At 56.4% G+C, this 14995-nt stretch overlaps 2 protein-coding genes across 2 annotated transcripts; one reads left to right on the forward strand and one right to left on the reverse strand.

Annotated features, from left to right (window-relative positions):
• Positions 1-847: 847 nt before the first annotated feature.
• GUITHDRAFT_90537 (hypothetical protein) lies at positions 848-2814 on the forward strand (the record flags this gene model as incomplete). The annotated part of the gene is made up of 4 exons (XM_005821196.1): positions 848-1687; positions 1773-1991; positions 2061-2119; positions 2306-2814. 4 exons carry the CDS (start codon positions 848-850, stop codon positions 2763-2765), a joined length of 1578 nt encoding a protein of 525 aa, XP_005821253.1. The 3' UTR covers positions 2766-2814.
• A 53-nt stretch (positions 2815-2867) lies between these two features.
• Positions 2868-9338, reverse strand: GUITHDRAFT_119564 (hypothetical protein; the record flags this gene model as incomplete). The annotated part of the gene is made up of 3 exons (XM_005821197.1): positions 2868-3165; positions 3216-3283; positions 3393-9338. 3 exons carry the CDS (start codon positions 9336-9338, stop codon positions 2868-2870), a joined length of 6312 nt encoding a protein of 2103 aa, XP_005821254.1.
• Positions 9339-14995: the final 5657 nt, after the last annotated feature.

Here is a 14995-nt window from a genome sequence, read left to right on the forward strand (position 1 = left end):
GGAGGAGGAGGAGGAGGAGGAGGAAGTGAACGAAGGGGGGGAGACAGTGAGGAAACGATGAAGATTGAAGTTGCTAGGACAAGATGGAAGAAGAAAGATTGTTAGACCGCCAGAATAGCATGCTTTGGGTACAGAATTTCACACATTTCTGCGCCGGCCTAGTGCAAGATGATTGTTTGCTTATTCTTGTTCATGACTGAGTGTCTCTTGCATCAGAGAAACTGTCTCATGCAAAACAATTCCCCAGGACAGCAGGTAAACTCCACAGGAGCTGTTTCATCGCCTTACATTCCTTGCAGCACGGTGAAGAAGAAGGGTCGAATGACTCTAATCAAGAGGCTTCTAGGAGGAGCCCGCGTCCTTCTCTCGACTTGATTGTGCCTCCTCCTCCTCTCATCATTCAGACCAGGTGATGCCAGCTCGTGTTCAACTCAGCGCTCCTGACATCATCATCAGCGCAGCGGCACAGGACGGCTCCGAGGTCAACGAGCGTGCAGCTGGGACGATAGCCCAAGTCCCCAACTCGCATCTAGAAGTTGTGCTCCACGATCCTCTCAGCAGGAAGGTTGTAGTCTGGGACAACCAGCGACAGCTTGCTCAGGTTCAGAACCTCTCTACATGCACACGGCACTGCCCGTACTGTAATCGACCATTGCCCAACAACACACCAGAGTACGAGGAGAGTGCTCCACAAGCCGACGCGCGGTACGTCTCTCCTCGTTACTTTGGGCTGCTCTCTGCCCAGTTGCAGCAGAGCAGAAGCGATGAAGGGAGCGATAGAGAGGACTACGGAGGATTCAATGCGGGGACGATCAACCTGGCCTTGCCGGCTCTCCCGTCCCCGGACATGAGATGCCGTTCGGAAGAGCCTTTGCGACGAGAATCTCCCCAGATCCTTGAAGGAGATGAGCCAAGAGCAGCTGCAAGGGCATCCAGACCCGCTGCTGTGCAGTCAAAACCAGAGTCAAACGCTCACTCGAGCGTTAACGACGTCCCGCCGAGCAGCGGGTCGAACTCGTTGCCATCAGACTCTCTGAACGTCGGCTACTATGCAAGATTTTTTCATCAAGTCCGCCGAATCGGGACAGGAGCCTATGGTAGTGTCTTCGAGTGCCGGCACGTCATGGATGGAGTGCATCTGGGTACTTATGCGGTCAAGGTAGCCCCGGTCGGCGACAATCGACAGTGGCTGCACAAAGTGCTGCGGGAAGTGAGAAACTTGCAGTTTCTATCACACAACAACGTCGTGAGGTACATGCACTCTTGGCTGGAACCGCACCAGAGCTCTCCTTTCACTCCCATGGTCCCTTGCCTCTTCATCCTTATGGAATATGCGAACTCAGGAAACCTTCACTCCTTGTTGGCCCTCGACCTGCCGCAGAGAAAACGAGGCTTTCTCTCGGAGGAGCAGATCTTCCTCTACACCATGGACATCTGCTCAGGGCTGCAGTATCTCCACTCCATGGACATCGTCCATCGTGACCTGAAGCCTGAAAACATCCTGGTGCAGTCAGGGCGACAGAGCGACTCAGGGATCGACATAGGCCATCGCCTCATGATCTCCGACTTGGGGCAAAGTCAGAGGCTATCGGAGAACAGAGGCGCTTCGAGGAGATCAGGCTGTACGGGGACAGTGCGGTACACAGCACCTGAGATGCTGGAGGTATCCGTTGCGTTCTCCTTGCATGTTCTCCCAGTCTGATCATTCCACGTTGCAGGAGAAATTCCCGGATGGCGTCAGGAGTGACGGGACGTTTAGCGTGAAACGGCAGTACCTCTATGACTGGAGCACAAAGGCAGACGTCTGGTCGCTAGGAGCCATCGTCTTCTGCCTGTGCTACAGCGCCATCCCCTACCAAGAGATCGAGGACTTGCAGGAGCTCGCTCGCTGCGTTGTCTCGGGCCCTTCGATGCCGCGCCCTTCCACTCCCGTAAGATCTCCACCGCTCGTCGAGCTGCTCGACCTGACCCTCGACAAGGATCCTTCGAAGGTGAGAAGGGAGGGCGTCCCTGTGCCGCCTGCTTGTCTGCGTCATGCTGACTCATCGCGCACACCTCAGCGACCTGAAGTTTCGACTATTCTTTCATCTCCAATCATCCAAGACTACATCTCGAGAAGGTGTGCACCCAGATTGGAGCCGTTGAACATGAGGAAGAGGCCGCGAAGTTGAGGCAGCTGTGGGGCGAGCGAATTCCTTCTCCCCATCCTCTAGCAGAAGCTTAGCAGTATGAAGGGGATCTCCAGATTGCCTTTGCTCTTTCTCAGCTTGACCTTGAGACAAGACACTAAGAGGTAGCCTCACAGCCAGGTACCACACAACAGTCCCCACGGATCTTCTAGCCAACGGGAAGGTGCTACGGTCGTGCGAGTACCGTCGGAGAGGGACTTGCAGTCGTCGGCTCGCTGGAGCTCGCCTGCCGTAGGCCTCCTCCCCCAAGAGACCGGTACTTCTCTTGTATTGCGTCGTAACGCGCGCGAGCATGGCATAGATGAGGTCAGGGAGGTCGGGAGTGACCTGCCAAGGCCCCACCTCCCAGCTATCACGTTCGGAGAGGTGGAGGAAACCAATGGGGGGATCCTGTCCAGCCTCGGGCGGAGCTTGTGGGGAGGGGAGCGAGGATCGATCTCGCAATTCTTGCTACTGCGCACTCGATCGGTCATGGGCTTCATCGGGCTTCGATCGCTGTGGACTTTGGTACTGAAGAAGGTCGTCCGACTGGGGCAGATAGCGGACCGATGCCTGCAGGAGAGCGACACTGTTTGACATGCTTTTCTCACTTCACTCTACAAGTTGAAAGGGTTCTCAACGATGGTATCAGCATTTGACAACCTCCCCCTCTCTCCCCCCCTCTCTCTCCTCCTCCTTTCACGCCGACAGCCCTCTCATGAAAGTAACGCTGTACAAGTCCTCCGTCTCCTCCCTCATGAAGGTGCACTCTACACTCGATCCCACATGTCCCAGCAGCAGCTCAGCAAGCTGAGCGAGGCGAAACCCGGCGACCGAGGAGCCGTCAACTGCCACGATGTAGTCCCCCACTGCAACTTTGCGGCATGCGGCAGCTGGGCTCTTGTCGACGACTGACTTGACCCGAAGGAGCTCCTTGCTGTCGACTCGCTCAAAGTAAGCTCCTATCCCTACCTTGCTCTTCCACGACCTCTGAGAGCTGCTGATGGAACGAGACGGAGAGGTCGACAGTGACAGGTCCTCCCGTACCTGAGCCCATCCCCCCTCGCTGCTTTCGCGCCCTTCCGCGCTGCTCCTGCGCCCTCCAGCTCGCCTGCCTGAGAAGCTCAAGGAGAAGGAGGAGGAAGGCGAGCAGGAGACTGAAACTCCCACACTCCCGTCTTCCTCCCCGCCCCCCTCTCCTTCCCGTACAGCAGCACACGGCACCTCCGATTCCCCTGCCTCCGAGCTTGCGCGTTCCTGAGTTGTATCACACTTGCTGGGCTCCTGACCAGCCGCTGCTGCTGAACCCCACGCCCTTGTCTCCTTCGATACCAGCTCCCCTGCTGTACCAACAGCAGCACCTCCTCCTCCACCTTCACACACAGCTTCAGCAGCTTCCGGCGACTCCACCGCTGCTCCCTCCTCCTTGCTGCCTCCTCCTCCTGGATCCGACGGGCCTCTCGTCGTCCTCTCACAAGCTCCAGCTGTAGCGGATGCAGCAGCAGCTGCTGTAGCAGCAGCAGCAGACGTTGACTGGTCGGGTGCGATCGCGTCCTTGCTGGGCAGCTGGCTGACCGGGGCCGATGGGAGCTGAGAGTGGGCAGATGGAGGATGGGCAGGGGCAGCAGAGGCAGAGGCTAGAGCACAAGCAGCAGCAGCAGCAGCAGCTGGAGCAGGAGCAGCAGCTTGTGGAGCTGCAGCTGGAGCAGGAGAGGCAGTAGAAGCTTTGCTACCCGTAGCAGCAGCGGGGAAACAAGCTGAGACTGGCGGCCTGACGTCTGGAGCCTCTTGCTTGATGATCGGAGCTGCGGGAGGCTGCGGTCCTGTCGTCGTCTCGTTCGATGACTTGAGAGCAGGAGCAGCAGTGGGATGAAGAAGAGATGCCGACGCTGCCGAGGTAGCAGCAGATGCCACAGCTGTCGTGGTGGATGGACCTGAAGCAGCAGCAGGCGCTGGCGCCTTCACTGTAGTCGCTTCCTTGCTGGGCTCCTGGCCGGCTGCTGCTGCTGGGCCCGGCACCCTTGTCGTATCCGCACAAGGTTCAGACCCTCCTGCTGCAGTCCCGGATGCACCACCAGCCCCAGCCCCAGCCCCAGCAGCAGGTGCTGGTGACCTGTCGGCCGTTGCCTCCTGCCTGCTTGCCGGGGCTGCGGGTAGCTGCGGGCTCATAACCTTGGAAGAAGTAGCAGCAGCGTCACCAACTTCACCTCCTCCTCCTCCTTCACCCACAGCTTCAACAGCTTCCGGCGACTCCACCGCTGCTCCCTCCTCCTTGCTGCCTCCTCCTCCTGGATCCGACGGGCCTCTCGTCGTCCTCTCACAAGCTCCAGCAGCTGCTGCTGTAGCAGCAGCAGCAGACGTTGACTGGTCGGGTGCGATCGCGTCCTTGCTGGGCAGCTGGCTGACCGGGGCCGATGGGAGCTGAGAGTGGGCAGATGGAGGATGGGCAGGGGCAGCAGAGGCCGAGGCTAGAGCACAAGGAGCAGTAGCTGCTGCTGCTGGAGCTGGAGCTTGTGGAGCTGGAGCAGTAGCTGGAGCTGGAGCAGCAGCTTGTGGAGCTGGAGCAGGAGCTGGAGCTGGAGCAGGAGAGGCAGTAGAAGCTTTGCTACCCGTAGCAGCAGCGGTCAAGCAAGCTGAGACTGGCGGCCTGACGTCTGGAGCCTCTTGCTTGATGATCGGAGCTGCGGGAGGCTGCGGGCCTGAAGCAGCAGAAGGTGGAGAAGGTGCTGGAGCGAGAGGTGCAGTCGCTTCCTTGCTGGGCTCCTGGCTGGCTGTTGCTTGAGAGATTTGCTGCCTTGATGTGGACCCCACAAATGCTGCAGTCCCTGATGCACCAGCACCAGCACCAGCAGCTCTTGCAGCACCAGCACCAGCACCAGCACCAGCACCTCCAGCAGCAGCTCCAGCAGCAGTTCCAGCTGCTGCTGCTTCAGCAGCTGCTGGCGACTTGACGGGAGCTCTGCCGATGTCAGCAGTGGTAGCAGCCGATGCGTCAGCAGTGGCAACAGGTGGGGCTTCAGCTGTCATAGTAGCAGCATCACGTGCTGGAGGCTTGACGGCTGCAGTCGCATCCTTCCTGAGCTGCTGGCCGGCTGGACCTGTGGAGACTTGCGACTTCTTCGCCCCCGAAGAAGCAGCAGCGGGAGCAGCAGCAGCTGAGAGCTCAGATGTCGTCGGAGCTCCTGCACTTGCGATCTCCTTTGCCTTTGCTGTCGTTGCAGCGGTTGGAATGGCAGCTGGCGGCGGTTTGGCGACTGACGTCGAGCTGCTGCTGGGCTGGCTGGTCGGAGCTGCAGGTGCAGCTACAGCCGTTGAAGATGCAGCTACAGCCGTTGAAGCTGCTGGTGCAGATCCTTTCGGCTTGACGGCTGTCGCCACGTCTTGGACTGTCGAAACTGCTGGGCCGGAACTGAGTCTAATCATCTCTTGCGCATCCGTAGAACAAGCAGCAGCAGCAGCAGGCGCTAGGGGCGACATGACAGCTGCTGCAGCCTTGCTGGGCTCCTGGCCAGCCACTGCTGGAGAGATTTGCTGTTTCACTGCCGACTTGGCACAAGGTGCTGTCGCTCCTGCTGCAGTTTGTGGTGCACCAGCTCCAGCTGCTGCTGCTGCTTCAGCAGGTGCTGGCGACTTGAAGGGCGCTGCCGCCTGCTTGCCTGCCGGGGCTGCGGGAAGCTGCGGGCTCATAACCTTGGAAGCAGCAACGACCGATGAGGCTGAAACTGTCACCTGCTGGCTTGCGAGGGCAACGGGGAGCTGCAATTTAACTACCACAGGCTGAGAAGGAACAGCGATAGCAGCAGGACCTGGAGCAGCAGCTGGAGCTGGAGCTGGAGCTGGAGCTGGAGCAGCGGCTGGAGCTGGAGCTGGAGCTGGAGCTGGAGCTGGAGCGGCCGCTGAAGCTTGAGCTTGAGCAGCAGCTGGAGCAGCCACTGGAGCTGGAGCAGCCGCTAGAGCAGGAGCAGCAGATTGACCTGGAGCAGCAGCTGGAGCAGCAGCAGCTGGAGCGGCCGCTGGAGCTGGAGCTTGAGCTTGAGCAGCAGGAGCAGCAGCTGGAGCTGGGGAGGCAGCTGGAGCTGGAGCTGGAGCAGCCGCTAGAGCAGGAGCAGTAGCAGGACCTGGAGCTGGAGCAGGAGCTGGAGCTTGAGCTTGAACAGCAAGAGCAGCCGCTGCAGCAGGAGCAGCAGCAGTTGCTGGAGCAGCCGCTGGAGCTTGAGCTTGAATAGCAGGAGCAGCAGCTGGAGCTGAGGAAGCAGCAGGAGCAGCAGCAGGAGCTGGAGCTTGAATAGCAGGAGCAGCAGCTGGAGCAGGAGCTGGAGCTGGAGCAGGAGCTGGAGCTGGAGCAGCCGCTAGAGCAGGAGCAGTAGCAGGAGCTGGAGCAGGAGCAGGAGCTGAAGCAGCAGCTGGAGCTGGAGCAGGAGCTGGAGCTGGAGCAGGAGCTGGAGCTGAAGCAGGAGCTGCAGCTGAAGCAGGAGCTGGAGCAGCAGCTGAAGCAGGAGCTGGAGCAGCAGCTTGAACAGCAGGAGCAGCAGCTGGAGCAGCAGCTGAAGCTTGAGCAGCAAGAGCTGGAGCGGCCGCTGGAGCTTGAGCTTGAGCAGCAGCTGTAGTGGCCACTGGAGCTGGAGCAGCCGCTAGAGCTGGAGCAGCAGCTGGAGCAGCAGCAGCTGAAGCGGCCGCTGGAGCGGCCGCTGGAGCTGGAGCTGGAGCTGGAGCTGGAGCTGGAGCTGGAGCTGGAGCAGCAGCAGCTGGAGCAGCCGCTGGAGCAGAAGCTGGTGCAGCAGCAGCTGGAGCAGCCGCTGGAGCAGAAGCTGGTGCAGCAGCAGCTGGAGCAGCAGCAGCTGAAGCGGCCGCTGGCGCAGCAGCAGCATCTGGAGCAGCAGCAGGAGCAGCAGCAGCAGCAGGAGCAGCAGCTGGAGCAGCAGCAGGAGCAGCCGCTAGAGCTGAGGAAGCAGCTGGATCTGGAGCTGGAGCTGGAGCTGGAGCAGCCGCTGGAGCAGCAGCTGGAGCAGCAGCAGCTGAAGCGGCCGCTGGAGCAGCAGCAGCAGCAGCAGGAGCAGCAGCTGGAGCAGCCGCTAGAGCTGGGGCAGCGGCTGGAGCTGGAGCAGCCGCTAGAGCTGAGGAAGCAGCTGGATCTGGAGCTGGAGCTGGAGCTGGAGCTGGAGCTGGAGCAGCCGCTGGAGCTGGAGCTGGAGCTGGAGCAGCAGCTGGAGCTGGAGCTGGAGCAGCAGCAGGAGCTTGAGCAGCAGCAGCAGTAGCTGGAGCAGCAGCAGCTGGAGCTGGAGCAGAAGCAGCAGCTGGAGCAGGAGCAGCCGCTGGAGCAGAAGCTGGATTAGCAGCAGCTGGAGCAGCAACTGGAGCAGGAGCAGGAGCAGAAGCTGGAGCAGGAGCAGCAACTGGAGCTGAAGCAGTGTTCCCCTGTGCCTGGGCGGCTGGAACGGCATTGTTTCGGGCCGGGGTTGGCTGGCTTGCTGTCGACTTGACCGTCGGGGGAGGCAGAGACGCTGAAGCTGCTGCACGACAAGTTTCAGCAAGTGTAGAGCCCTTGACTTTCGTCCCTCCCTTGCTGGGCTCCCCGCCGGCCGGGGCTGGGGGGAGCTGAGGCCTCGTCGTTACCGCGGCTGTAGCGGCGGATGAAGCTGCTGCTGGTGTTGCTGCTGGAGTATGTGGATCTGCTGCTGGAGTATGTGGAGCTGCTGCTGGAGTAGGAGCAGCAGCAGGTGAAGCTGCTGGAGTAGGAGCAGGAGGAGCAGGTGAAGGTGCAGCTGGAGTAGTAGCAGGAGGAGCACAGGTAGCTGACGCCATGGGTTTGACCGCTGCTGTCGCATCCTCACTGGCCGGAGCTGCTGGGGCCCGCGGGGTCGTAGTGGGAGGAGACTCTCGAGCGACTCTGGTCGACGTGTCCGTTTCACCTGCTGTTGCATCCGTTACAAGCCCAGACCTCCTCCTCCCTTGCTCTCCTCCCGCAGCATCTGGCCGCCTGACAGCTGACTCGCCACGACTCTTCACGTCCGTCGCTCGTCCATGCTCCCCTCGCTCCGCTGTTCCAGCTTCTTCCTCCCCTTCGGTCCTTCCTAGGGTCATCACTACGTCCCCCCTTTTCTGCTCTCCGCTTTCATCAGCTGTGGGGCCCGAACCCAGCACCATAACTTGTCCTGCACACCGAGTCTGCTCCTGCTCCTGCTTCACCATCCCTTCCCTGCCACTTCCTCGAGTTACTATCGAGGACATAGCGTCAATCTTCTCCTTCAACTTCAGCTTAGCCTTTGCAACATACCCATCGCCCCGCTCCACAGCTTCTCCCTCCTGCTCGCCGACTGCCCCTCCCTCATGCGCTCCCAAAGACGGCGAAGCACCTCCTCCCTCCTCACGAGAAGCTCCAGCAGTCGAGGGAGCATCTTCATCCTCTTGAAAGAGGTCAGGGCTGATCAACGTCAGGCTCCTTCTCACTTCCATCTCACTAGAAGCCTCGTGCGGATACATCCACTTCGTTCGAGCTTTCGGTGTGATCACTCTACAAGGTTCCAGTTCGTGCAGGTTGTCAGTGAGTCCGTGTTGTCGTCTGCTCGCTTCCAGCGCCATGGTGAGACTCTCTGCTCCTGTTCTCAGGATTCCGATTCTCCTCCCCCCGCTCATCGGACTCTCAGAAACGCTCAGCTCCTGCCGCTCACTCAAGGGGCTTGCAAGGGGCACGCTCGAGATCTCAAGTCCTGCTAGTTGATGTGACTCAAGTCTTCCCAGTGGATGGGAGACATGAAAGTCTTTGATCTCAACAGACTTGGTGTTGTCATGCTTCTTGTGAGTGCTCAACCACGGTCTGCTTGTTCTCTGCAGACTTCCCCGAGCTTGACACTGTTGTTCCCATTCATCGAAGCTTTGCCGCAACCTCCCTCTATCTCTGCGATGTATCATCCGGCTCATACACCTTCTCGTGTATCGTTTGCTATGACAGTAGTCGGCAAGTCGCCAGAAAGGTTTTGCGATCGTGTTTCTCCTCAGCAGAGTCGTGGAAGCAGCAACGAGCCTGCTGAACAGGGTCTGGCGGAACGTCTCATAGATCTGCTGTTGGCCTTTGAGCAGGATCTCCTGCCTGTTCAAGTTTTCTTTCATTTTGTGCTCGGTCTCATCGTTTGATCTTCGCTTCTCAACAATCTCTTTCTGGATCGACAGCATACCGCAAAAACGCACATGTCAGACTAAGTCGTGCTTCCAGCAAAGACCTCTCCTCACCTGCAGCTGCTTCTTCCTCCCCTCCAGCTTCCCGAGCTCACCATGAGCTCTCGCTAAGATCTTCTCAGCCTCTTCGCAGGCCTCCCGCGCCTCCTCCTCCGCCCTTCTCCTCCTCCTCCGCGCCTCCTCCAGCCCTCCCAGCATTTCCCCTACCCCAGGACCACCCCTACCTCCTTTTCGACCTACCTCGATAGGGTCCTCGACCGACACACCCCCTAACGGTATTTTAGAATTTAGTCAATTAATCCTGCTACTGAAAATTTAGTCAAAGTGGTTTGAGCAGAGGTTTTTGCTGCCTTTTCCTTTTCCTAGGATTCTGTTGAGGCGGGTTTGTAAAGACTACCCTTTCCTACTTCGTTTGCCTTTCAGTCAATTAAAAAAAAGAACGAATCATGTTCGAGGTTGTAGTAGTAAAGAGCAGTCATGGTGAAAGTTGCGGGGAGACGAAGGAATGGGGAGAGAGGGAGGGAGGGAGAGGAACAAGTTTGAGATGATGAACGGAGAGTGCTATTGGAAGACGGTAAGGTGCAGAAGTTGAGAGGTAGGTGAGGAGACTTGGAGGAGGAGAACATTGTCTATAGACATTGCACATTCTCTATGACTATTTGGAAAACGATGAGAAATATGTTGACATACACTAGCCTGTGGAGAGAACCTCCACGAAACTCCAAGCTGCCTATGTTTTGACGATCGCATGTTTTTTTGCATAACAACACAAATGGCTTCATGAATGTTTCAACAAACAAGCTGTGATGATTATAGAATCTTCTCACGGCAGCGATGAATACAACGCCGGCCAGGCAGCAGACGGTACGGATGGTAAACTACACCCGTTTGCAAGATCATGTCATCGACAAAAACTTTCAAGGTGTTAGGCAGCAAGAGACTTGAGGCAAGCCCGCTGGAGTTATGCAGATCTTCACGTAGATCGCTACGTAAGACTTGAAGCTTCTTCATTGCCTGAGGAGAGGTTCTCGACGAGCAATGGCAGGCTGGGGGGATAAAACCTATTGATTACAGACTTCCTGACGATTGAGAGTGAAGCTGGAGTGAGGCGAACAAGAGTAAACAAGAGGCGGGCATCAAGGTTGGTCAGAGATAGCGTCTTATCTGACAAAGGTAGGACATCTACAGCTTGAAAGCACCTCGACGTGAATGAAGAGCTTCCCTTTTTCTTCTTGCCTACAACCTCCTATAAAGGGGATGTCAAGAAAAAAGAACCGCATGTTTTACATCCTCAGAGCCTTGAGTTCATTTTGAATGCTGACCGTTTATTGAACGTTCAAGAAATCAAACAGTATCCACACCTTGACTTCCTGCTCCGGTCCACGACAACAGGAAATCGAATGAAGAACAACGATTCCTCACCTACAACTGCTGTCCGCCAGAGCATGTTAGCAACCACATGGCGTCTACAACAGGCACGTTTGGCAGGGGCAGGGCTGCATGTTCTAGCTAGAAAGCAGCAGTAGAGCAATCTTCCTTGCTGCCTTGTGGCACACTGGACCAAAGACTCATACCGTAGGGAGTAGGTTCATGTCCTAGCTGACTGCAGTAGCCTGTCGTGCTCGATGTGTTGTAGTAAACGCAGCATTGATTACTCTGGTGTTCTCCCTCATTCCTGAAGATTGTGTGTACAACATGCCTCCCAGGAAAGGCGCCAAGGGTTGTTCTGTAAGAGAACACATACAAAGAAACCATCTGAGTTTATTGACAATCAACGAGCAAGGGAGCGAATGCATGGGAAGATGTTGAGAGCCCTTCGATTGTTCTTGTCCACAACAAGATACTGCAGTCAGAGAGACAATGAGTGCACCAAATCAATGACAGCCAAACATGCGCTGAGACTCTAACTTATCATTCCACAGTAACTTATCGTTCCACTCTGTGACACTACAGTACCAAAGTCTCTGAATGCTCAGTTTGCTATCCAAAAAAGATGGTATACTCTGTGTATGATAGCCCTAGCATTGCGAAACAAAAGATTTCAGCTCAGAAGCGGAAGACATCCAAAGCCTTTTCTCTTGCAACCCTATTTGCTGATGGATACACTCTTGTTTCCGTTACTTCTATCCGCTGATGGCAGCAACATTTCGTCTATACGCTTCACCATGACTTTTTCGTTTCGACAAAACCTCTTTCTCATCCCCTTTCACCCACACCCTTTCTCGTTCTCGTTCTCGTTCTCGTTCTCGTTCTCACCTCCCTCTACCTCTCAAGGCATGATTCATCACCAATTCTGACTCCTCCGCCATCCTTCCCTCCCTCCACCTTGCTTCTGCTCTCGTTCATGTTACTCATCAAGTTCCTCGGCCGGTTTCATGCTTTCACCCTTTTTGCTCTTTTTTACACTTTTTATCACGGGAGACATGAGATAACACGAAAAGTATCTTTTTCAGATCTGTTTTACTCCTCAGATATAAGAACACTTATTTTCGTAATTAATTTTAAAAGTTCCGGTCAGCAAACCGACTGCCGTGAGCTACTTTCCATGGTCATCCAGTACCCCTCATTTCCTATCAAAATATGTGGATCTGACAGGGGTCATGGACATGAAATGACCACACCACCCTGCAGAGGGCTGTGAACGACACGGTCGGGGAATTAGCTAAAATCAGGGGGTGGGGTGGGAGGTTTGGCAGACAGAAAGATATTTACTACATGTATAGTAAAGATAGGTCAACGGAGGGGGTTAAGTCATACCGTTGAGTAGGGAAAGGACCGGGTTCATCCAAATTTTATAAACATATAATATATCCAGTACTTTTTATATAATTATAATCAGTTTGTACGGAGTCGAAAAGTTTTTATTATTAATAGGGTTTTGGGAGCACATGGCGCCGGAGTGTGCACGGCAACAGATAGGTGGGGGTAGTCAAATTGTTTGTATTTAGGGGGTGGTGATGACTGTGGGGTAGGTTGTCTAGATGCAGGGGTCATAGTATCCGGTACTGTACAGCTACAAAGAACCAGGAAGATAGGGGTGAAGTTCTTGAAGTGGAAGTAAAGCACATGGATAGGCAATAACCTGATAGTTTGAGAGAGGTGGGGTGGTAGAGTGGTGGGGTGGTGAGGCAGCGGGGGTATGATGCCTCCACAGGGAAGCGAGAGAAACATTTTCTACCTTCACTGATACAGAGGAGAGGAGGAGGAGAGGGAGAGGGAGAGGGAGAGGGAGAGGGAGAGGGAGAGGGAGAGGGAGAGGGAGAGGGAGAGGGAGAGGGAGAGGGAGAGGGAGAGGGAGAGGGAGAGGGAGAGGAGGGGAGAGGGAGAGGGAGAGGGAGGAGGAGGATCATTAGGGGCAGGAAAAGGAGGAGCAGGAGCAGAAGTAGTGAATAGTAGTTGCAGGAAGAGCAGGTATAGTAGGAGGAACATAAATATTTAGGAACAGTAGCAGAAATAGCAGGTGAAGCAGGAGGAGCAGGAGTAGTAGAAAGAGAACCAAGGGAAGGATGAAAAATATGAAAGGAAGTCAGGGTAGGCAAAGGTGTAAGCAAGGAGGGAAGAGAAAAATGCAAGTGAATGACGGAAATCAGGCGCGATTATTGATTGATTAATCATACATATGGTGTTATGGATTGTGCTTGTTGTAATTGTTGGTAGTGGCAGCGGCAGCGGCAGCGGTAGCGGCAGTGCTGCTGCTGCTGCTGCTGCTGCTGTGATGATGATGATGATGATGATGTCTACGATGTAGATGTGACTGAAGTAGAAAACGGAATGCATAATGCTCGAGAGCAACAATTAACAGTTGTCAGATCTCAATCCAACAAGTCAGGAGCAGATGGGTTTGAGACAAAGTGGACAAGAGAAAGGCAAAAGATGAGGAAGTCAGATTATGAAAAACGACACGATGAGTCGCTTGGAGACGATTTCTTCGTGTTTTCTCCCTGTCTTGGCCCTTTCTTATGATCATCACGCTTCTAACTCTGATTGTCCCTCACATGTCTTCTCCTTTGCTGTCCTCTTGTCTTGGTTGTACACACTGGAGCTATACTGAGATGTAGTCCTTGCAGGCGAGTCAGATGTCGACCTGAGGCAACTCCCAACCACCTCTTCACATTCCCGCGCGATCCGCACCCGCAAAATGTCGGAGTCGCCGTCAGAATCTGCAGACAAGCCCATGAGCGCCGATTCCAAGAGGGAGTGGAACAGGATGCGGGCAGCGAGAAAGAAGATGCTGAGGAACGGACAGAAGCAGCTCTTGTCCCGACTGGACGAAGCTCTGCCCGACGACTCCAGGCGGCTGGTCGGGAAGGGGCAGGGGAAGAGGTCGTTGGGATCGGAGGGGAGGTCACTGTTGAACATCCTGGAGGACACGGTGGACTATCTGAGGAGGTGCAAGAAGGAGGAGGAGAATCGAGCGAGAGCGATGCGCGACAGCGAGGGGGGGAGCCCAGCAACGACGTCAGTGTGCGAGGTAATGAGGCCCGGGCTCCTGTCCAGCAGGTCGCTCGTTGCGTTCGAGGTCGAGCTGTCGAGCCTGAAGGTGGCTGCCGTCAGCACGCTGGTGGAGGAGCTCTACACAAACTCAGAGCTCGGGAGCCCGTTGGGAAGGAGCTTGAAGGAACTGGTCCACCCTGACAACGGTCGGGTGATACAGCAGATCCTGATCCAGTCCCAGAGCCCGTCGGCACCGCCGGCCGGCCCCAAGGTCACTGTGCGGTTCTGCACAGGCTTCAGCTCCATGGACCCGTGCAGCATCTTGACCTGCGACGTTCGGGTGACGCCTTGCACCGCGAACAAGCGCTTCCTCCTCGTGGGAGAAGTTCAGGAGGCGAAGAAGCCGCCAAGCATGAAGGCATGCGAAGAAGTCATGGTGTCGAACTCGCCAACGCTGGTGAGAGCGGAGGACGTGGTCGAGGTAGAGCTCCCCGACGGGAAGATCACCGGGCTGCGGGGGAGGACGAAGGACTGGTTCCGGCACGCTCCCTTCAAGATGATCACGGGCCAGTACTTGACTATGTTGCTCCACCCTCTCGACCAGGAGTCTTTCATCCTCTACCTCGCGGAGCTCAACCGGCTCAAGGACGCCATCGCTCCCAGTGCCCTCAACGTTCGCGTCATATGCTTCCACCCGGTCGACTTCGTGCCCCGTTCGCACGACGATCGAGCTGTCGAGACCATCCGGCAGATGACGATTGTGGACCCGCTGCGGTGTAAGCTGCAGGCGCAGCGGGTGTACAGGAAGAACGGCATGCTGCATGCCAGCCTGGCGTTTGTGGACGTTATGAACGAGGAGGAGATGAATCAGGAGCTGAAGGGGAGGGGCAGGGGAGGCATCGCCACGCTGGAAGACGTGACAGGGCCTGCGGATGTTTGGATGGGGATCTACCACTACGACGCGCAGGCGTCAAACGTGTCGCTGAGCGAGTTGCAGCGAGAGATGCTGAGGTGGGACGACGACAAGCACGAGACCAAGAGCAAGGAGATGTCCTTCTTCGGGAGGATCCGGCAGAAAGTTCTGTCAGCGTCCATGGAGCTACAAGCAGCGATGACAGAGTCCGCAGCTTCCTTCATGCACTTCCACTTCGGGCTGGGGTCATGCCTGGTCAAGGAAGAGGGGGCAGAGGAGGAGCAAGAGGAAGGAGCAGGCGGAGGAG

This window comes from Guillardia theta (genome assembly GCF_000315625.1).
Source record: "Guillardia theta CCMP2712 unplaced genomic scaffold GUITHscaffold_150, whole genome shotgun sequence".
Classification (NCBI taxonomy): domain Eukaryota; class Cryptophyceae; order Pyrenomonadales; family Geminigeraceae; genus Guillardia; species Guillardia theta.